The sequence below is a fragment of the Cornus florida genome, unplaced genomic scaffold, assembly GCF_030987335.1.
Source record: "Cornus florida cultivar Cherokee Brave unplaced genomic scaffold, ASM3098733v1 CherokeeBrave_3.0.0_Hap2_Chr05, whole genome shotgun sequence".
Classification (NCBI taxonomy): Eukaryota; Viridiplantae; Streptophyta; class Magnoliopsida; order Cornales; family Cornaceae; genus Cornus; species Cornus florida.
This window is the reverse complement of record NW_026775575.1, coordinates 42909303-42932630: the sequence shown is the minus strand read 5'-3', so window position 1 is coordinate 42932630 and position 23328 is coordinate 42909303. Positions and strand designations below refer to the sequence as shown.

Below are 23328 nucleotides of genomic sequence, written 5' to 3'. Positions count from 1 at the left end.
AACCATACATGTTTAATTATAAACAATTCTCTCTTTTTCCCACAAAATCAAACAACAATAAAACATCATACATTATAAGAGATTAAAAACCAAAATTGAAACATCTATCAATAAATCAAATCAAGAAAAATAAATAAATAAATTAGTAAATACTTGCATGAAATATAAAGAAATACAATATATATATCATTTTCCAATAAGAAGAAATCCAGATTAAAACTCAAAACTTTCTTCAATGGTTTTACAAAGGACAAAGTTCTACACCGTGGACGAAGAGGATTGTCCATGGCGTGGATGGAGAGAGAGTACGTCATTTGAAGAGAGTGATAGTTGCCCTATACTGAAAGGAGAAAGGAGTTAAAAGGTCATCGATTTGGAATTAATTCCAAATGATTTTCCCAAGTTTGGACCGTTTGGTCAGTAACTTATTTTTGTAAGATTTTGAGAACTTATCATTTTATATAATTTTAATTTTAAGATAATATTTATGTCCTCGCTAACGAGGATCTTCAACATTCTCACTGTGAATTAACAATAAATTGACATGTAATATTTAATTACCAAATCATAAATGGTAATCAAATCACTATCTGGTAAGTGAGGTAATTAAAAGTCACATGTTATTTTATTATTGGTTCACATTAACGATAAATATGTTATAAATCCTCACCTACAAGGACATAAGTATTATCCTTAATTTTATGACAACCAAATACCTAAAAATGCTAAAAATATATTTCAAATTTTTTTTACATCGAAATAAACAAGCTTAGTTAAGTAGAGCCGCTTGTGATGGATTTAGTGGATCTTTTTTTTTCTCTCTGGGTCGTCTCGGACCTTGCGTTTGGGACTTTTTATTCTTTCATTTTCCCATATCTCTTAGGGAGCACTGTTAAAAAAAAAAACAAAAACCTTTCCATATATGAATCTCCTGAATCCAAACACGTCCCGTTAAAAAATTTATCATATCAACTCCGCCTTCACTTCAGAACGAGTTTGTAATTGTTATACCATCTCCGTCTCTATTCCGATAGACAAATACTGACTCCGCCTTATGTACTGTGTTTAATTGCGAGGTGCGGTGGGAGTGAGTCGAGTTATGTCACTTTTATTATGTTATAAAAAAATTAGCCCAATGTGCCGAAATTGAACTGATAAATAAGCTAACCCAATTTTTAAATTATTAAATTGTGAATATTAATATATTCACAATACTTTTACTAAAGTAACAATAATCTTAAAAATATAAAATATATATAAAAAAATTAAAAGATAAATATATAACTGGAGCAGGTCAGGGCAGGATCATTTTTAATTAATACTCGTCCTAAACCCACTTGAAGTTTTTAATTAATACTCGTCCTAAACCCACTAAATCCATCCCAGGGCGGGGCGTGGCGGAAACCCACAGGTCCGAGGAAATTTCCATCCCTAATAGGTCCGTGCTAATCCGTCTCTATAGTATATATTCACAGATATATGTGTAGCCGTTCTTGTGATTTTTAAATGGGGGAAAATGGTGGAAGCACCGCCTCTTCCGATGACCAGACGAAACCCATATCAAAGATGGTGTCAGTAGATGAAGCTCTCCAAACAGTACTGAGTGTGGCCCAGCGACTGCCACCTGTCACGGTGCCCCTTCACGAAGCTCTGAGCAGGGTCTTAGCCGAGGACATCAGAGCTCCTGACCCTCTTCCTCCTTTCCCTGCATCGGTTAAGGTCCGTCCCATATCTGTATATATGTGTCTATACAACTGTATGTGTATATGTCTACAAACTTGATATATACTTTTACAAGCCTGCCAAAGTGGTTTTGTTTTGACTTGTTGATAATTGAATTCATAAATTTTGATCTATGGTGATTCACATAGCGTGAGTGGTGAATAGTGATATGTCTAATGGATACTAAATCTAAATTGTTCGGTGATTTTTTAGGGAGTTATGCTGATTGTGATTTGAGTTTTAGTTTTTGAATCCGACCATCACATAATGCATGAGCAGAGACAACAAAGTTATGTGAAAAACCCTAAAGAGAGAAAAACTATGGGACCTCGTTCAGTTAAGAACAATATAATGTATGAGAAAGAAGTTACAAGTAGGTTAACTGTTCCCTCCCCGTAGAATCTCTAGGTACTTGTTGACACAAACTCACGAAAAACTTTTCACTCGGGTTTCCAGGCCGTCCGTTCACTCTGTCAACAAATTTCGCTCCTCACGAATATGCTTCTCAAATGGTTGTCCTTCCTTTTGCTCAAAATTTTGATCAGTTGAATTTGAATGCTTCACATATGATGGTGTTGAAGGAACCATCGATCGAGTAATTGGAAATTTCTCTCTCTATGGAGGATTAGAGGCTTAAAAACGCACTCTTGACTGACTATAACCTCATATTTACTGCCAATCTGAACGGCTCGATCAATCGAGGCATTGATAGGCACCTACTGGCAAGGTGCTCGATTAAGTATACTAGAAATTAAAAATGATTTATGGAAAAATTCTATCAATCCACCTATCAATCGAAGTCTACTGAAGAGCCCTTTGAAGAGCCCTTTGATCGATTGACCACTCAATTGACACACATTGTTTTTCAATAAAAGTTGATTTTAAAACCTACTAAAAGACCAGTACTTTGAAAAGCCATTTATAAAAAACAAGTTTAAACAAGTATTTTGAGATTCTTCAATGTCAAAACTAGTATATCCAAGATTTTTATAAGGTCATTTACAGATGCTTTGGAAGTGATTGAGCATACGGATTTCTTGCTGTGTTCTTTGCAAATCTTTTTCTGCGTTGTCTTTAATGGTTGCACGCATATGAATTAAGACACTTTGACACGTTACAACCAGAGTTTTGAGTAAGACAATGCCAACATGTTACTCTTTGTTATTTGATAAGTAAATATTCATTGAAAGCACTCAAAAGGGGAGTGCATCCCAAATGTAAGTACACAAACCAAAAAACTTATATCGTCAAACTATCCACAAAAGACAAAAGATTCTCCATAAATGTACAATTTTTCCGTTGAACCCAAATGAATAAAGAACTAAACACAGAGCATTTCAACACCCCTATCGGAGTCTTCACCCCATCAAAGTATTTCCTATTCCTCTCCCACAAAGTCCGCTATAAGCACAGGGGGCAACCCTCTAAGCATCTCTGGCTCGGGATCCAACTGAACAACCTCTCTAAGACTCAAGGAGCTTTTCGTGGATTCCGTCTCTCCAACACGTGACTTATTTGTAACAGGGGCTGTTAATTAGGATTTCTTGGTTGCTTCTTGAAGTATTATTGGTTCTATTGGGTACCGTAAAACTAAAAAATCTGATAAATTAGGTGAAGTTGATACATAAAGTAATAGTAAACACTTTCTTCCTCTAAAATTTATCAGTAATGTTGAACAAAAGTGCCCATTTTTATTGTGCTAGAATCACTACTCTTGGCTTGACTCCAGGTTTGTGTCATTGCGACTCATCCCACATTTCCCTGTTTATTTAAGCCACTAGTGTGTTAGTTATGAAGTAAAACTCTTAGGGCAATTGATAACGAACATCACATCATGTGACAGTGTGGCTAGCAGCGGAGCGGTATATCCCGGTTTGGAGCGGTTTGAGTCCTATGCGGTTCTCGGTGAATGAGATGTATTGTAATAAAAAAATGGTTTGACCACCACAGTCGAGGAGGTATGTGATCAAATTCTAGGATCCTAGTGAACATGGAAATTAACTTAGGATGCTCCACTTTGAGACTGGAGAATAGGTTTGGCAACTATAGGAGCTAATATAAGAAAAAAATGATTAAATGGTTTGATCATGTCTAGTGAAGGTCAATACCTGCACCGGTTAGGAAAAATGATGTGTTCCTTATTGAGAAAAATTGCTATATGAAGGTATTGAGATAGTTTGGAAAGATATGATAGCATGTGGTTTAACTTAAGTTATGGCCTTAGATGGTATGAAATAAAGAAACAGGGTTCATGTAGCTGATCACAAATAGCTAGAAAAGGCTTTGTTGCATTAGACTGGGTTTCTTTCCTTCCAACATATTTGTGGTTTTGGAATATTTTTGAGGCTATTTTCAAAATCTTGGAAGATATTATACAGCTTCTAATTTTTCCAGTGTTAATATGTTTTACCTTATATTTATTTATTTATATATATTTTTTGTTAGCTCTTTCAAAGATAATGGCGGATCTATTACTGCACAAATGCGTAGCCTAGTTTGGTTCTGATTACAAGTTATTTCGCTTTTATGCAATGCGGATGCGGGATTTGATTACAAGTTATTTTGCTTTTATGCAATACAGGTTCTGATTACAAGTTATTTGGCCTCGTTTGGCTGTTATTTGGCCTCGTTTAGTTTTTATAATTTAAGTTTTCCCTGACTCATAATCCATTCGGTTTCTTTAATGGATGTGTTTTTACAGGATGGCTATGCAGTAGTTGCCTCAGATGGACCTGGGGAGTATCCCATTATTACTGAATCAAGAGCAGGAAATGATGGAGTTGGAGTCACCATAACTCCTGGAACTGTTGCATATGTAACGACTGGAGGTGCGCCTATTTATAGTGTATCTACACACGCTTGTTGGTAAACTTGCTATCACGTGTGGCATCTCTTTAGACAACATGCAAAGTCCTTGTCTTAAAAAAGTATTACAATAAATATTATGATATTCGCTTGAAGGTAAACTTGTTATTCCATGTGGCATCTCTTTTAGACAACTGGCAAAGTCCTTATCTAAAAGGAAGTACTACAATTATTTAAGTTTTTACTTGGTGGTGGTGCCGTTGGATGACTTGCACTTTCTACTGGGTTTGGAATTGTTGCGGAAGACAATAGTTGAAGTGGTTTGACCCTCATTATAAGTGAATAATGTTTTTTCAAAGAGAGAAATAAATGAAAAGTAAACAAATCCCCATTTGTCCCGTGTACAACACTGCTGTTGCATCTGAAATATCAACCATTTGATGTAGAAAATCCATTTATATTGATTGTCACATTGATTTCATACCGTCCCTCTTCCCTAACTACATACAAGATACACAACTTATTAGTTAACTTTCTTGTCTATATTTTTAGTTGTATTGTTGCTACTGTAAATCAGTTTTCTTCAATGGTAAATGGCTAAATGTTATCATTTCTAGGTCATGTTGTACGTAGACTGGGCAAATTTCTACCTTTTCTTATAGGTTTGGTATAATTAGATTTCATTCATTATATTATATTAGTTAAGCTTTTGTTTCATTTCCGAAATCTGCTGTGATATAGACTTTTTTTTTTTTTTTTTGAAACTTATATAGCCTTTTATTTATTAGAAATCATGTGACATTTTATTTGGCTTTGGTATACAAGTTTTGCTATGGACGACCTTAATTTACCAAGGAAACGGTAGAAGCTGTGCATTCTATTTTTTCGGTGTTAATAATAAGATGGATTATATGAACTTTTGCATAAGAAGTCCTCTAATGAATCAAACTGATTTAGTTATTAATTCTTTTTATAGAATTCGCTTTAGAATTTTTAGTCTAGGTTCGCTAATTGGAGCTTCACTGCTCATCCTTTCCAGCGTAGCTTCATTTTTTCCTCGTTTTAGTAATAAATAAAATAATATATTCTGTTGGTATACTATCATTATTGAACCCATGTTAGCCTTATTGATGGCCCTCAACGCAACAATTCAAAAGAAAAAATTAACAAACTTTATAGTTTGATCAAATCATCATATTTTTGGTTCGAACTAATTATTGTTGAAGGTTTTTGAATATGATACCTGCCAATATTTTGCATAGAACTATATTCCAGCTTGTATGTAGTTACATGCTGTTGTGCATGTTGGTTGGAATGCTCACTCATTGTATTGGAAATTAAAGATATTTGAATGTCTTGTGTGAATGTTTTTATACTACGTTCTTATACATCCTCTCACTGCAAAGCTCTTGGGTGAAAACAGACTCAGCAATTTAAATCCTTATTTATTTATTTATTTTTATGGGGGAGGGGGCCGGGTTTCAAACTAAATTTATTGAGGGAATTTTTTTTTTTTTTTTTTTTTTTTTTCTGAAATTGGTACTGGTATGAACAACAGGGGCTGGCTACATCTAAGTAGCAATGGCTGGAGGAAATCCTGTTTAGTTTTGTCAGATATTTTACTTTTACTTTTTTGTTTATGTTTTGGAACCTTTTCTATTATTTTTGTATTAAAGTATAAATGTAATTTTTTCCGGTAAGTAAAATATATACATTGTCAGATGATAAGTTTTAAGTGGATATTAGTGTTGTTAAAGTTACTTAAGAAAGCTCTTGGGTGAAAACAGACTCAGCAATTGTGGTATAAGAGCATTGTTAGATGCTCTTATACATCCTCTCACTGCAAAGCTCTTGGGTGAAAACAGAATCAGCAATTTATTTCCTTGTTTATTTATTTATTTTTTTGGGGGAGGGGGCCGGGTTTCAAACTAAATTTATTGAGGGAATTTTTCTGAAATTGGTGCTGGTATGAACGACAGGGGCTGGCTACATCTAAGTAGCAATGGCTGGAGGAAATCCAAGTTTCCTGAAGCATGATTTATTTGGAAAAGGTTTTCATGCTTACACTGGGACAAATGCTATTGATACTCTTTTAATTTGGCGATTACTTGATAGGAATTTGACAAATTAGGCCTCAGAATATCTTAGATAGATGAATTTTGACTCTTTATTGGTGGGCTTAGGGGGGTTGAACTAATGATTGTTGAGAAGGTATTCGGTGTGCCCGGTGCACCGGGCACATCAGAGCCTTTCCTGCACAACACACCCGGGCGTCTGCACAACACGCGTGGGAATGGACAGCTCCAATGGCCCAGGGCACACCAAATACATTGCTATGATTGAGTCCATGTACTAGAAATGCTTAAAACCTGATAAGGGAAACGATCAAGTTGTGATCACTTGTGCAAAAAAAGGGGTTTTTTCATAAATAAAAAAACTTTTTATTTTTATTTTTTATTTCAGTCACTTATTGTGGTCCCCAACTTTTGGGAATTTGAATTATTTCTTTGTTTCATATTAATTTCAAAAATAAATTTTATTTTTTTCCATTCTTAGGACCGATACCTGAAGGTGCTGATGCGGTTGTTCAAGTAGAAGATACTGAACTAATAGAAGGTGATTCAGTTGAATCAAAGCGAGTAAGAATATTGGAACAGACAATCCAAGGAGTTGATATTCGTCCAGTGGTATGATTTTGTCACTTGTAGCTATGCTCTTGACACCATAGAAATTGAGTACTTGCTTATAGAGTCTGATTTTATAGATTTTAGGTGCCACACGACATTTTGCAACTACATTGTAGAAGTATGTGAAAGATATTCAAAACGACAAGAGTGACAGTAAGGTGGCATATTGACCTTTTACAACTACATTGTAAAAGTATGTGAAAAAAAATCCAAAACGAAAAAGAGCAGCAGTAATAATATAATAAAACGTAATGGAGCACATATGAGCAAATTCTGGTAGCAATGCCAATGCTTAAGGAGCATTGTAATAGGTAGCTTTTGCAACAAATATCTTCATTCTTATGTTGGTTAAACAGAACAAATGTCAGGACTTACATTCTTTTGATGGTCAAAGAGGAAGATATATAGTTAGTGATATGGAAAAATATTAATAGGAGGGATACCTTGAAAACCGGATTTTTCAATGGTTCATGTGTTTTATGTGATTAGTTGTTTTGAAATGTTTACTTAAATTCTTCATGAAGCATCTTGACAATCGTAATTTGAGGGGGAGGAGTGCAATTCTCTTGGAGTGGTATAAGAAGGCAGGAGTCTTAGCCATATGCCTGTTGATGACCGCTCGCCAGCGCCGGTGATTATCACTTGATATCTGCAATGATTTCCTAGCACAAGCGGTCATACTTCTCAACTATTTTCACGTTGCCGGCGAGTCTAGGCTAAGAAATAGAGGGTTCAAGGTGATCATAGTTTCCATGAGCTCTCCAGATGGGTTCTCTTCTTTTGCCGTGCTTCACACAATAACCACTGGGATTATTTGTGACCAAATTGGTTCCTCAAGGTTGAGTTCCATTTTGTTTTTTTTGGTGTTTTATAGTCCCCATCTTTCCTTCTATGCAGTTAAATGGTTTGGAGGCTCTGCTCACGGTTTGAGGTTTTCTAGCTCCTTCATGACCTTTGGCTGATTCTTCTTCTTTCTAGTGATGTCATGGCTATAACATATGCCGGGGTTCTTATGAAAGGAGTGCGTTGTACAGTGTGTGGTTCCTAGAAGCTTAGAATTGATTGTTAATGTCGGTTAAGGTTTTTCAGAAGACGAAGAGTGAGATCCATTCGTGGTTATTGCACGTTGGTTAATGTAGTGATGTGTTGTACGCTGAACATGTGGACAAGAATGTTCCAACCTGAAATTAATATATCCCTGAAAGTATTTTCATATTTAAACCAAATATTGAAAACTAAGAAAAAGAAACTTATTTTACATGTAAAATGTTTCACATAAAATAGATTTTACAGTAAAAGATATTTTGAAACAAATGGAACACTAGTTGAGGTATAAGAAAGGTGAAAGAAAGAGTGTCAAACAAAAGCATATTGGCTTTTAAGCAATTGGCTTCCATTAAAAAGGGATGATAAAGTATTGATATGATATTTGTCTTATTTGAAAAGATCTGTTTCTGTGGTACAATTCATTTTCCAAAGAGGTACAGGGGGAATCTTAAAGGTTCCAAATTGGCTGTTGTTACAGATGACCCACTTATAATTGAATTTTGCAAATCAATGCAAGTGCCGTGTTTTCATTTGGACCGTGTTAGGTATTGCTAAGTCTATGGCTCATGCACAAGATGTTCTCTACTTGATACTTTGATAAAATAATTTAATTGGTAGATCAACCCCCACCATCTAAGATATTTGCAAAAGTAATCCTTTATGAAGCAATGCTTTCATCAGAATAGTAAAATGAGAACTTGACAAGCGGATTGATTTTTCTTTTTGTAACTTCAGAGCTATAGTACCTTTATTTTTCATGTAGCTGTTCCTATTTTTTCCCTAATGATAATCCTCTTCTGTGTGCTCTGATATATGTTCAATCTGGTAGAATTCTTAAACCGTTCTGTAAAAAATTCTTGGCCAGGGATTCGACGTTGAAAAGGATGCTGTAGTATTGAAATCTGGAGAACGATTAGGTGCTGCGGAAATCGGCCTACTTGCCACTATGGGTGTAATTATGGTTAAGGTAGGAGAGGACTTGTTTTCTTATAATTTTTTATTCTCTCTTTTCTTTTTTTTTTTGGTCCAAAAAATTCTCATTGGGTTGTAGAAATATCTGAGAAGCTGATTGCGAATGCCATTATGCAGGTATATCCTACCCCGACAATTGCTGTGCTTTCCACCGGTGATGAACTCGTAGAGCCAACAATTGGGTATTTAGGTCGCGGCCAGGTACTGCAAGGTTTTAGGATAACCAACCTTTTCTTGTTGACTGTAGGTTTCTTTGGCTTGAGTTTAGGATTAAAGTCTGCTATGGATTCGACATGCAGTCTTGAGAAATTCTACAGGGAGGACCAAACAATAATGAGGTGGCATATGCATATAATTAGATAGATTACAATGTTCCATGACCTAGGTTGACATTTATCAATCAGTATCAACATAAAATGAAGGGTAAACTACAATGACCTCCCCTGAGGTTTGACCTAATTGCAAATAAACCGAAAGTTTGCCATGTTTTTTGCAATGACCTCCCTATGTCAGATTTTGTGGTGAATTTACTTATCTATTCTCATTATTGTATTGTTAATAAATACTAAAATATTTGACTATGTTAAATTACAACTTTGCCCACATTAAAAAAATTAATTTTTTTCCTCATATTCTCTCTTCCTTCTCTCCCCCCTCTCCACCACCGACCACACCACCTCCTCCCACCACCATCACAGGCCATCTCAACAACTCTGATACCAACAAATCACACACACACAAACACACATTTTTTTTATTTTTCTTTAGCTATTCTGCCTTTACCCTACACCACCATTAGATAAATTTTTACATTTAACGCTCGTTGCACCAGCAACAGTAAATCATCTCAGCCAAATAACTTTCTTGTGCCTCTCAAACCCCTTATCAGAAACCCCAATTTCAAAGATGGCAATGACCATGTACACACAAAAAAATAACAAACCCTAAATTTTAGATGAAAACTATCAGATCCATTAATGCTTATTGTCTTGACTCACCGTTGTCATGGAAGATTTCAATGGCCTCACTGGAAATCACAAATTCCTTCCAAGGCTTGAAGATTTGAGGTAGGTTTACATGGTTATTTATATCCCATCGATAGTCTATTTTATCCTATCGCCGGCGATTCCTTTTGCTGGTGTGCAATCCGGATCCCATCCCTCGGCCATTGATTTCTTCGCAATAAGATCAATCTCAATAAAATCAGTACTGGGATTTTGGTATTGCTGATGTAGAGACATTAGAAGGGATTCTGATCGTCTGATTCACCGGTGGTTGGGTGAGGTAGTGAGAAGGTGTCAACAAGGGTTTTAAGGCGGACGGCTTGTTGTTTTTTTTTTGTTGTTGTTGTTTTCTTCCTCCAATCCTTATTTATCTCTCCTCTGTTCTCTCTTTGTTCTCAACTTCTCTCTCTTCCTCCTCTTACCGCCCCAACCACGGACCCCTCCTCCCACCACCATCGCCGCCACAACTTCCACCAAACCACCCCCAACAACTGCCACTGTCTACTCTACCCTCAAATCACCATCACCACTCAAATGCCTAGCACCACCACTACGTTGCCCATCTCAATTTGCCCACTGGCCAGCGAAATTCAGGTCGCCGGCGAGGGGCAGTGGGAATGATTACATCTCTGTATTCAGCAACTGCTTAAAGCGAAAAGACTCTCCCCAAACATAGCGAAGGCACTAAGTTTGTAAAGGTAATTACATGTGAATAGCTTAAGCATTTTATAATGCCTATTTTCTGTTTACTTGAAAATACCCCAAAAACGGTACATATTATGTCACTAGACATTTTAAATGTATAAAGATTGAATCTTTGAAAGAAAATGAGTGTTTTGAGTTAAACTTATTCGAGTTCCCTTTGACGTCCCGAATAGTGTTTAAATGAGTAAAGATTGAATCTTTGAATGAAAATTCCTCAATGAAGGTACCTATTATGCCACCAGACCATTTTAATGTATAAACATTAAAATCTTTGAAAGAAAATGAGAGTTTTGAGTTAAACATATTCGAGTTCCCTTTGACATCCCGAAGAGTGTTTTAATAAGTAAAGATTGAATCTTTGAAAGAAAAGGAAAGTTCTGAGTTAATCTTATTAGAGTTCGCTTTGTCGTCCCGAAGAATGTTTTAATGAGTAAAGATTGAATCTTTGAATGAAAATACCTCAATAAAGGTACCTATTCTATCACTAGACCTTTTTAATGTATAAAGATTGAATCTTTAAAAGAACATGAATGTTTTAAGCCAAACTTATTCGAGTTCTCCTTGACGACTTGAAGAGTATTTTAATGGGTAAAGATTGAAACTTTGAATGCAAATACCTCAATTAAGCTACCTATTATGTCACTAGACCATTTTAATGTATAAAGATTAAATCTTTGAAAGAAAAGGAGAGTTTTGAGTTAAAGTTTTTCGAGATCCCTTTGACATCTCGAATAATGTTTTAATGAGTAAAGATTGAATCTTTGAATGAAATTACCTCAACCAAGGTATCTCTGTTTAAATATCATCCATTTTAATTTGGTTTGTTAAATTATTTCCTTTATATAAACATTTTTTTTATTTAATTTATCATGTCAAATTTTTTTTTTTTTTTTTTTTTTTTTTAACGCCAATCATGTCTTGGGATAGAATTATCAAGAACTTGGCCGCACTTAATTTTGTATAGCAAGACTCACTTGCTTCCGACAGGAAGAAAAGAAAAGAAAAAAAAGACTTGTATTCTAAATCAATATTTTGAACATTATCTAAGTTATATTGCAGCTTAGTTAAATTTAAACTTATTTTTTCTATTATTTAAGAAATAAGAACAAAGTTTAGTATCTTCCATATGCAGCATACCCAAAAAAAAAAAAAAAAAAAAATCATCTGGTGCTAATATATTTAGATAATCAATTGTGCATTGTTTAGAGGGAATGCAATTTATTTACTTTATTTTCATAGTTAAACTTGTCTATTTGATGAAATAATTCGTGGAAGATTTTCTCCTTGAGTAGTAAATTTTTCCATGCTTGGTTATGTGAATAAATGGGAACTGACCCATTTGCAAACATATATTTACATATGGAGGGGAATGGTGGCAGTGATGGGTGGGTAAAGGGAGGGAGGGAGGGAGGGAGGGAGAGAGAAGGGGGGGGGGGGGGGGGGGTGGAGAGGGAGAGAATGTTATTATAGTCTATTAAACATGGTTTTTTTTTTTTTGTTATTTTATGAAACTATTAAGGGTAGTAGGGTCTTTTTGCTTAGTTAAAGGGTATTTTGGTCACTTCACCTACTTTTTCTGACAAAAAGTACTGATTTTTGTACGGAGGGGAGGTCTATGCAAAATTGGGCAAACCTCAGGGGACACTCTCCAAAAAAAAATACAAACCTCAGGTTTATTTGCAATTAGGCCAAACCTCAAGGGAGGTTATTGCAGTTTACCCTAAAATGAAATAGTGATATATCAAACTTTATGTAGAAAAATAGCTCAAAGTTTGAAGGTGGTTTAAAGATATGAGGAAATCTCAAAATATTAGACAAAATTCTGAATTAATTCAGAATTTTGTAAGTTGTGGGTACACGACTTCTGTGCTAGACTTGGCATTTAAGTAAATGACCTTATCCTTGAGGGAACGGACTGGCACCCTAGGCTCTGATATGGTCAGAGTACACACAGTTCAGTAATTCAATTCCAACCTAGGGAGGGGTGAATTGGTGAAACTCCGAGTTGGAAAAGAGACCGGAAGATTGTGAAGGCTTCATTCAGCCTTAAAGCAATCGAAATCCATGGATACAACTGTCAATAGCTGATTTTTAAAATTCAAATTTACTTTGTTCAAATTCTAGTTGAATCACGTGTCTGAATCACAGTACAATCACAAAAAGTTATAAAAATAAAGCAGAGACACGGATTTTTATGTGGAAAGCCCTGAAAAGGGAAAAACCATGGGATTTCTGTCCAGACACACATAATCCACTATAGAAAAAGGTTTACAACGCTAAGTATCGGACTCTTATCCTTGGATTTGCCCAATTACCTTTAGTCCTGATTCAGGCCAGTTGTTCAATCACGAAAACTGCTGCTGAGGATCAACAAACTTGTTCACTAACAAAGTCTGCTCTCCTTTGGTTGTAACATATCATATGTTTGATTAATTGTCTATTTTTTTTTTTTTTTTTTTGTTTTGTTTTGTTTTGGCTTGCAACGACAAAGCAATAAATGGAAAATGACTCTCCCCAGGGAATAATTGCAGCTCCATGTATCCACACTGTGCCAATCATTATCCTATTTTTGCACTCTCTCTTATAAATCAGTGTTGCTGTTAATTTGCTATCTTATATATTTGTAGTTTTTCCTGTTTAGTTGACCAAGTCCCTTTGCAGATAAGAGACTCCAATCGTGCCATGATCCTTGCTGCTGCAGCACAACAGCAGTGCAAAATTCTTGACCTAGGTATAGCTTGTGATGTTGAAGAAATGATTGAGAGTGCTTTGGATGGTGCCTTTTCTGCTGGAGTTGATATTCTTTTGACTTCTGGAGGTGTTTCCATGGGAGATAGGGATTTCGTCAAGCCTTTGCTTGAAAAGAGAGGAAAAGTATATTTTAATAAGGTAAACTGATGACCTTTTCTTCTTCTTCAATAATGCTTACTTATGTATCTTTATTGCTTCATTTTTAAAATTCTCTGCCTGATCCCTATTATTAGTAGACCGTCATTTGCAATCTTTAGATTGGAGCATTGCTCTTATGTACCTTCTAGTATCAAGAATTGGATCAAGTGACTCTGATTTTTGGTGCTTCAGAAGATCTCGTGTATGACTTGAATGATCTTCCTTTGGTATTGGTTGTCCATTCAGGTTTGCATGAAACCAGGAAAGCCTCTTACATTCGCTAAGATCATTAAAGAATCACCAGGAAATGCGGCAGCCAATGAGATTCTTGCATTTGGATTACCTGGAAATCCAGTAAGCTGTTTAGTATGTTTCCATCTCTTTGTGGTCCCTACTGTTCGCCGTCTTGCTGGATGGGCCAACCCTCACCTTCCAAGGTTGCTGCACTTTTGAAATCTCTGTTCCCCAAAACCCCCAACACACACCCCTACTTGTACTCTTAACGCTATAATTTATTTCCTTTTTCTATTGTTTCGTGTACAGAGTACATGCTCGCCTTAAACATTCGATAAAGACAGATTCGGTCCGTGCAGAATTTCAGCGTGCCATTATTAGATGGGATGCGAATGATGGATCAGGCAGTCCTGGGTGAGAGTTGAATTTCTTTGTAGCTGGGTATTATCTTCTAGTGACAGGATTCTTCCAGGGCATACCGTTCTGTTGATCATTCCATGTTTAGGGTTGCATAGCCGAATTGAGGCTGGACTTGCCACAGTCAGAGAGCTGTTAAGAGCTCGGTTCATGTTCGGTCTATCTGAGCTCAGCTTGTTAACACATATTTAATCTGTATATGTGGACATATATACACACACAGACATAATTAACTATATAGAATTATATCTATGTTTTGTATGATTATATATTTTAAACATACCTAACTGCTGCACTGATTGATGAAATCACCACAGATCTTGTGAGCTGATTTTTGATCTCCACAGTCTCATGTGACCTAATGTCTACGTCCACCGTTGATCCCTTTCTTTTTTCTTTTTGGGGTGGGGGGGAGAGTGGATCTCAATTGTGGTGTCGTTGCAATCACGGATGATTGGGTTGCTAGATGGGTACTTGCTTTGGAGAATCGCTGCTAGGGTTTGGTGTTTAGAGAGGAGAAAGATAAGATTAGGGTTGTCTAGATGTGGGTATCCTTTAATATCTTGCACTGAATTATTGGGTTCAATTTGTGGGAGAGATGAGATAGGTTTGGTCTTTTGGCTTTCTTTGTGAGTGGGGCTTACTGGTTCTTATTTTAATGTGGATGTAGATTTGGATTGAGCTTCTATAGTTTATATGGGCCTAAGCTTATACTCTATAAGAAATTAAAACATACTAGACGTTAAAACCGAATGACTTTACAGGCTTGTTCGGTCAAAAACTGAATAACTTTTCAGGCTCGTTCATGAGTCCATACGAGCAGAGCTCTGTGTTGTTCAGACTCAGCTTGTTTCCTAATGCTCCGTCTGGTTGGAGAGATGGAAAAATGGATGAAAGGGAGAGGAGGGGAAGGGATGGACGAGGCACCCTAGGGAAGGGACTTTGTCTCCCTCACTTTTTGTTTGGTCGGATGGAATGGATGGTAGAAAGGATGGATGGGGTGACACTTTTTTTCTTTGGTTGGAAGGAAGGGAAAGAGAGTTTTTATATTCTTTTTACCAATATACTCTCATCATATAAAATTATAAAAATTAGATATTCATTTCAACTTTTTGGGAAGGTTAAAAATTAAAACTATATATTTGTGGTAATTATCAATTATTTCTTTTTCTTCTTACCCCCAATTTTGAGTGGATAGAAAAATACGATCCCTCCCTGCTTCCTCCCTCTTTTCCCTTCCCTCCAACCAAACATGAAAAAATCCTTTTATTTCCCCTCTCAGCCATCCATCCTCAATCCTTCCCTCCAACCAAACATAGCATAATAGATTCTGGGAAATGAACTTGAGCTCATCTTGTTTGCATTATGACTGAACATGAGTTGAACATCTTATGTGCCGAGCCTTGGCCGTCTATGAATGATTTTGTTCATTTGCAGCTCATTTAAGTTCTTGATACGTCAATGAATATCAATGGGATAAAGATTATTGTGTTTTTTTATGGTTTGTTTCAGATTTGTTGCTGAGAGCACTGGCCGTCAGATGAGTAGTCGGCTTTTGAGTATGAAATCAGCAAATGCTTTGTTGGAACTGCCAGCATCACGCGGTGTTATATCTGCTGGAACTTCTGCAACAGCCATCATAATTTCTGATTTAAGTGGTTTATCTGTGAGCGAGAGTTTTTCATCACCAGACTCAGGTTGTGCTGTACAGGGAAGTATGTCACAACAAGCAACTGCAGATGATTCTCGAGGTTCTGAATACAGAGTAGCTGTACTCACTGTGAGTGATACTGTTGCGTCTGGGGCAGGGCCTGATCGGAGGTATTCTGCTTTATATTCTGTATCTAATTGGATCTTTGTCTTGATTTAGAACTTTTCGTAATTGCCTCGCATTTATGGATGTTTACCATTTTATCTTAATAGTTAATCATATCTTCAGTGTCTAAATTTTTGTTTCAACTCAAAATTTTGCAGTATATCACATGTATGAACATCAAAGTATTTGTTCACTTTTATCATATGTATGAACATAAAAGTGGAAGGAAAGGAATGGGAGATCCTTCGAGGGAGAGGACACTCCTATTAGTGTGCTTAAGTTCTATATTCTTCACACTTTATTCTTTTGGTTTCGGGGAAGATTTTGTACATCTATAGGGGAGAGAGTGGATCTTGTTGATACTTAGTGTCTAAGGGCCCTATTTGGTCCTCGTGTAGTTCCTGGAATGTGCTCCCCTTTTGAGCGCTGTCTATAATATTTTACTTATCAAAAAAAGAAAAAAGAAGAAGAAAGTATTTGCTCACTTTTCTCAGCACATATACGTTCTTAGTAGTCTGGGCAAGGCAATTTTCTCAATCATTTATTAAAACTGTCAGATGCTGCCTTTGTTTCCTTGAGGCTTTTTCCTTTTCAGCCTTTCTGTTATAGTTTTTTTCCCCTTGTTTTTGGGTGTATTTGATTTGATTTGATTTTGACTCTTCTGAACATGGTTAAGTATCTGGTCATCCAGGGATGTTTCTTTGATATACTGGTATTCAGATCCTCTGGTGAACCATCTTTGTGTTTTGTCAAGCTGGGTACCCTATTTGAGTACGTCTCTGCCATGTTTTGACTTCATATTTACCCTTTTGTAATCTTTTGAACAGACATAAAAAATATTTTTTTGAATTTTATTCTCAATTTACTGTCAAAGAAGAAGTGAAAGTTGGTTTAGTGGTATGTGCAGGAAGTGTGTCTCCTTCGGAGAATTAGAAGTTTAGGGCATGTAGAAGCATGTCTGATTTGTATATGGTGTAATGAAATATCATTTAAATATATAGTGGAAGAGTCAATATCTTATGTAGCAAGTAGGAAAGGATGTTACCTCTCTTTTTCAAATAAAAACGATATGGACAAGAAAGCAGTTAGTATACTATCTTTATAAAACTTTATATGCGAGTTGAATGCCATTTTTGTATCTTTTATATTTTTACTAATATATGGAAGTATTTGTGCTTCATAAAAGGATAAACTTGTCCCAAGTAATAAACTCTGGTTCTTCCACATTAAAACAACATTTGAATAGGTTAGCTACCTCATGTAAGCTATTCTCATAAGCTCCATTTAGGGATGACAATTTAGCCCATCCAGGCAGGTTCCCTATCCGTCTCGACCCTATTATGACGGGTTTGGGATACTCTTTGAAGGAAGGGAGACTCCTATTGGAGTGCTGAAGTTCTCCCTTATTAGCACTCTTTTTTGCCTGGTTCTAGGGAGAAATTGTAAATCCATGGAGGAGATAGTTTATTTTTTGGACTCTTTAAGAGTTTAGAGGCCCTATTTGGCCTTGTGTAACTTTTGAGTGATGCGTTCCCCTTTTCAAAGCCTCTTTAATACTATCTTACTTATATAAAGTGGTATGGTACCTAATAAGTGAGGGTATTGGGAAGGGTGGACTGATGCTCTGATGCTTGGTTTGTGGCTTTTTTAATGATACTGAGTTAGTATGTTACTGATCTGGGCTTAGTGTAGGTTTTTGTCTTTTATAAAGTTTATCAAGAATAATAATGGGAGTTTGTCATGTCTCATTCTAGTGCTGAAGTAGAATATCATACTCTGGCTGGCATTTATGTTGAGATTGTTTGTAGTAGGCATCTACAATCTCTCTTGTAGACCATATCTCACCCCCCCTCTCTCTCTCTACAATCTCTCTTTCTTGTACACCATCTCTCAACCCCCCCCCCCCCCCCCCCCAAAAAAAAAAAAAATCTCTCTATCTTGTACACCATCTCTAATGTAGGACAAGGGAGAAGCCTTGAATAGTTAAAAACTAAAGAGTTCAGAGACTGAAAGTCCAAAAAACTAGGGCTGAAATTTGGAGGTTCAATAGTAGAAATGTAGAAAAACAAAGGAGAAGTGGCTGGAAATTCAAATAAACAGATTGGTTGAGAGAAAGGATTGAAAACAAGAAAAAACCTATTGGAATCACTCCAACAGGGCCTGGTTATCACACCTAGAGAAGGCTTTACACCCTCAGAATTTGTGAATCACTCACAAAGAAACTTCAAAGGATATTTTTATTCATTCATTGACTGAGTAATCAGAATTACATAGTATCCTTTTTATAATAAAGGATGACACTTGGATTATCCTACAATGGAGGTAATCAAAAGTTGACTCTAGCTTAATAAAGTAACAAATAACTTAATTGATGCAATTTATCAAAACAATGCAATTTCACAATAATTAATGCAATTACCAAAATAATGCATTTTGACCAAGCCCATTAATTATGCAAGACTCCAAGTGGACCCCCCATCGTCTAGCATGTGCCAAATTAAGGTTTAAGCTCTAGAATCCTCTTTCCCACGCCTTTTATACATTTTAAAATGCTGCTGCCACTCATCTCTACCAATTCTCTCCGGCTTGGAAAAATTCGGCTCCAATGAGTTAAAGGGATGAAATTGCCCATGAGTGTGAAAAGAGCAAGAAAATTTCAGCCTTATATTCAGCAATTTCCATAAATTGCACCAAAAACAATGCATAAACTTCAGAGCTCGATCAGAAACAATAGTGTTGTGCAACCCATGAAGTCGGACAACTTCTTGAAAAAGTTTTGTCATTGTGGACAACATTGGAGGTCTTAGAACATTGAAGAAAATGCACCTTTTTTGAAAAACAATCCAGAACAATGATTATAGCATCATGTCCTCGACTAGCTCTAGGCAACCCCAGAACAAAATCAATATCTGACCCATCACCTCTGATACCAACTCCATGGCCAGTACCATGTCGAAAATCAAGGCTATCCTTCCATGAATGTATTCGAGTAAGAACATAAAGAGCAACCCAGTTGGTTCCATCTAGGTACTGTGCTCCCTAATCGAATAGACAAATGTTGTTTGGATCAAGTCCTAAACATGTTTTCTCCTCTAGTTTATAATGCATAATTGCTGCATTAGGACCAACTGAGGAAATAGTAGGAAAACTTAACTCTCTAAAATGGTCTTTTGATGCGCGAGACCCCTCTAGCTTATCACTTACAAGATTAGTTTCTTCTGGCAGTTGGTTTTTCCAGACCTCATCTACCAAGTTGGTGGTTGCTTGAACCAGCTTCTGTTGCTTCTTGGAACAAGCATGCTCCCATTTCTTTGTAGTGCCCACTAATATACACCAAGTATCTACTCCAATAGCCGCATCTTTTGGCAGATTCGGAATAGAAGTACTATCTATTCAAGCCACTTTGAATGGTTGAGAACTTTGGTTGTGCACATTGTTAAGGCGTCGTCTTAGAGATGTCTTTTTCGGGCATTTCTTTCCATTAATGGCAAAGTGCTGGAATATCCATTCATGGGTATGGATATTTTTGACATTTCATCATCCATTAATGGCAAAGTGCCGGAATATCCATACATGCACAATTCAAAGTGATAATTAAATGCTAGGGAGGTATTTGTACAACTTTGTACAATTCATCATTTGCTTTTTATTTATTTTTTAATTATTATTTTAATTTTTATCTACAAATCTGGAATAAAATTCCTTATATTCCATCTTTATTTTCGGACCAGTGGCTTCCTCATTTCAGGTACAATAATTTTTTAAAAAAATGTTTCTCATTTTGCTATAAAGTATGAAATGCAAAGGAAAAATGTATTAGGTTTTACTTATATAAAAAATAATAATAATGTATTAGGTTTTATACATTTGGGCTACAAGTTGGACTTTCTGAAATTTGCACCATTTTATCATGGGCTCATAATCTAACAAAAATAAACAAAATTGAGCCCTCCAAACTATATCGTTGCTCATTATACTGTTGAATTTGTTGATACATACTGTAACTTCTTGAAATGACTGAATGTTGTTTGATTTTGTCATTCTTCATTACACATGACAAGGATCAAGAGGCTTAGAGATTCTTATAATGTTTGGGCTAAAAAAATAAAAAATAAAAGAAAAAAGTTCAATAATTGAATTGACTGCATCGGGATACACCTTTTTGGATCATCATTTCCTAAGGGTCACTTAATTGATGCTACAGTAAAGTGCAAAGTTGATGTTTCTCCTTGTCAAAGTGAAGCATGGAAGTACTGATTATTTTGCAACAATTATTCAGCTACTCATTAAGCACATCATATTGAGGATTTGGGTTCCAACTTCCATGTGCAGTCCTAGAAGTTACTTCTTGGATCATTTATAGTCACCTGCTTTTTAATGCTTTTGTAGGTTTCTCTTGGTTGGGTTAGAAGCACTAGTTAGAACTTGGAAGTTTATAAACAGTTATATTGATTTAAATCCTTCCACCTTCTGTATCAAACTTTTGTTTATTCTCAGTGTACTTCAGAGGTCAGTCCCGGAGAAGTAAGAAAACAAAAAGTAATCTATGGTCATTATTTTGTCTTTTTGGGTGGATGACCAACCTTAATGTCTTTGTTTTCTTGTTTTATTCTACTGTGTTGCACTAAGACATACCTGGTCTCTGCTTTTCATTTATGTTCCATAAGGTGTTTGAATCCATTTTGACCCAAGTTTCAAGAAGCAAGAGGGTATAAGATTGAAGAATGAAGGGAGAACTGTAATAACATCACATAAAGGGTCTGAACAAGGAGTTACACGATTGGCACGTCTCTCCTTTTTCTTCCCTTGTTATTTTTCTCTCCCAAACAATACCATTTTTACAACTTGATTCTCTCTCACCTCATCCGTATAATTCTCTCTTTGTGTGTGTGAGTACGTGCGTGGTTCAAAGGTGTCATTGTTTGTATTGTGTAAAAAATTCCAAGATATTAAGGTAAATTATTCTATTGGTAAATTTCTTTGATGCAAACTTTATTTTATTTAATTATTTTTAGTAAGTAAATCACACGCACAAACACCCATCTGTCCCATTGGGGACTCAACTCTCAACCTTCCAGATGGAAGGAGGAGATACCACTTGGTAGTAATGTAAACTTTTTTTATTTTTTATAATTGAATTTTAATTTCTAACATTCTTGTAGTTGTATTACACTGATAATTCATGTGCCTTGCAAGCAGTTTGTTCTGTGTGCACTGTACTTCTATTATCTGTTCATATCACAGTATCATAATGTTCAAATTTCTCCTGGAATTATGAATGTACAGTGGTCCAAGGGCAATTTCTGTAGTAAATTCTGCATCAGAAAGATTAGGAGGAGCAAGGGTAGTTGCAACAGCTGTGGTTCAAGATGAGGTGCCCAAAATCAAGGACATATTGCGGAGATGGAGTGACGTTGAAAAAATGGATCTCATTCTTACCCTTGGTAAATTTATTGAATTCCAGTGTCCACTTTCTATTTTGAGTATGGGAAATGCATTTATTTGTGTTTCAGTTTACTTTTTTCTTTTGCAACTAACTTTTAAAATTTAGGTGGTACTGGCTTCACCCCTAGAGATGTTACCCCTGAAGCAACAAAAGATTTGATAGAAAAGGAAACACCTGGTCTTCTGTATGTCATGATGCAAGAGAGTCTTAAGGTATTGATAGCTTTATATGGGTTGAACTATGTTCATTCTAAAGTGCTTTTTACTTCATAAAAATTTCAAAACTCTAAAGTATGCAACAGTCGAAGTAAATAAGTTTTCAAGCTTCGGCTTGTAATTTGAAATTAACAGTTCCAAATGCATTTCATGTATTGATTTTTTTTTGGCACCTGTAATGTAGTGTTTGTTTTACAGTAAAATTTTCAATGCATTTTTTGCTGCATAAAATTAAAGCTTGATATTTCTATTTACATGATAAAGCAAAAATTCCAATGATCACCCCGTTATACGATGTTCTTTCTATTTTTGTGCAATATAACCCTTCGCATATGCTACGATCCTTGTCGTTTGAGTAATAAATGTAATTTCCCATTTGTTCATCCAAGAAGATTCGGATATAATTTTGGAATCTGGTGAACTCTTATCATCATCATTCTTGCCTTAATCCCATATGAATGGGGTTGGTCACATGAATTCTCTCTCCAAACTTTCCTATTACAAGTCAATTCACCTACTATATTTAACTTAAAAATCTTTTTTAGTAACCTCATCCCATGTTAATTTTGGCCGTCCTCTCTGTCTCTGACCTTCTATGCACGTCACTAGGTTGGAGTATATGTCCAAACCATCCAAGTCTACTCTCTCGAATTTTTTTACCGATGGGTGCTACGCCTAATTTTCCTCACAGACTTTCATTAGTGACCCTATCTCTTCTAGTCACTCCACTCATCCATCTTAACAATCTCATTTCCGCTACATGAAGGTGGTGTTCTTGTTTCTTTTTAAGGGCCCAACACTCTGCTCTATACAACATAGTTGGTGTAATAAGGTCCTATATAATTTTCCTTTTAGCTTATGTGTTATTCTTTTATCACATAAAATCCCAATAGCTTGCCTCCATTTTGTTCAACCCGCTCCAAATCTTCTAGTTACATCACTATCTATCTCTCCATTACCGAAAGTGGTTGTTTTGAGTAATCCTTTGGTTCTGAAGTTCTATCATTATATTGTTAATATCCGAATTTTTATTAAATTTGCACTTCATAGACTCGGTTTTAGTTTGACTAATTCTCAATCCTTCCGATTTTAAAGCTTTTCTCCACGTGTCTAGTTTTATTGCTAAGTTTTCTTTAGAGATATCCAAAACCACGATACCATCAGTGAACATCATGTACCATGGAATCTTGTTTTGGAATTCTTTAGTTATTTCATTTAAGATTATTGAGAATAGATATGGGCTTAGCACCGATCCTTGGTGCAATCCTACGTTTATGGAACCTCACTAGTGTCACCACACATGTATGAATACAAATGTGAAAGCTTTTTTGGGCATAAACTTCAGAAGTGTCTAACAAAATTGTTTTGA

The 23328-nt window shown here is 35.9% G+C and overlaps 1 protein-coding gene across 3 annotated transcripts in view; it reads left to right on the top strand.

The window, feature by feature from the left end:
- The first annotated feature begins 1378 nt into the window (after positions 1-1378).
- LOC132306374 (molybdopterin biosynthesis protein CNX1) overlaps positions 1379-23328 on the top strand; it is a 28924-nt gene continuing 6974 nt past the window's right edge. The window contains exons 1-11 of one of the 3 annotated variants that reach the window (XM_059803750.1): positions 1379-1719; positions 4424-4550; positions 7084-7214; positions 9127-9228; positions 9351-9434; positions 13604-13831; positions 14078-14268; positions 14375-14479; positions 15995-16303; positions 21585-21742; positions 21850-21956. In XM_059803750.1, the coding sequence (XP_059659733.1) occupies positions 1507-1719; positions 4424-4550; positions 7084-7214; positions 9127-9228; positions 9351-9434; positions 13604-13831; positions 14078-14268; positions 14375-14479; positions 15995-16303; positions 21585-21742; positions 21850-21956 (1755 nt within the window). In that variant the 5' untranslated portion in view covers positions 1379-1506. Of the gene's footprint in view, positions 1720-4234; positions 4304-4423; positions 4551-7083; positions 7215-9126; positions 9229-9350; positions 9435-13603; positions 13832-14077; positions 14269-14374; positions 14480-15994; positions 16304-21584; positions 21743-21849; positions 21957-23328 lie in introns of those variants that run through there. The other 2 variants (XM_059803749.1, XM_059803751.1) reach the window with 2 other exon arrangements.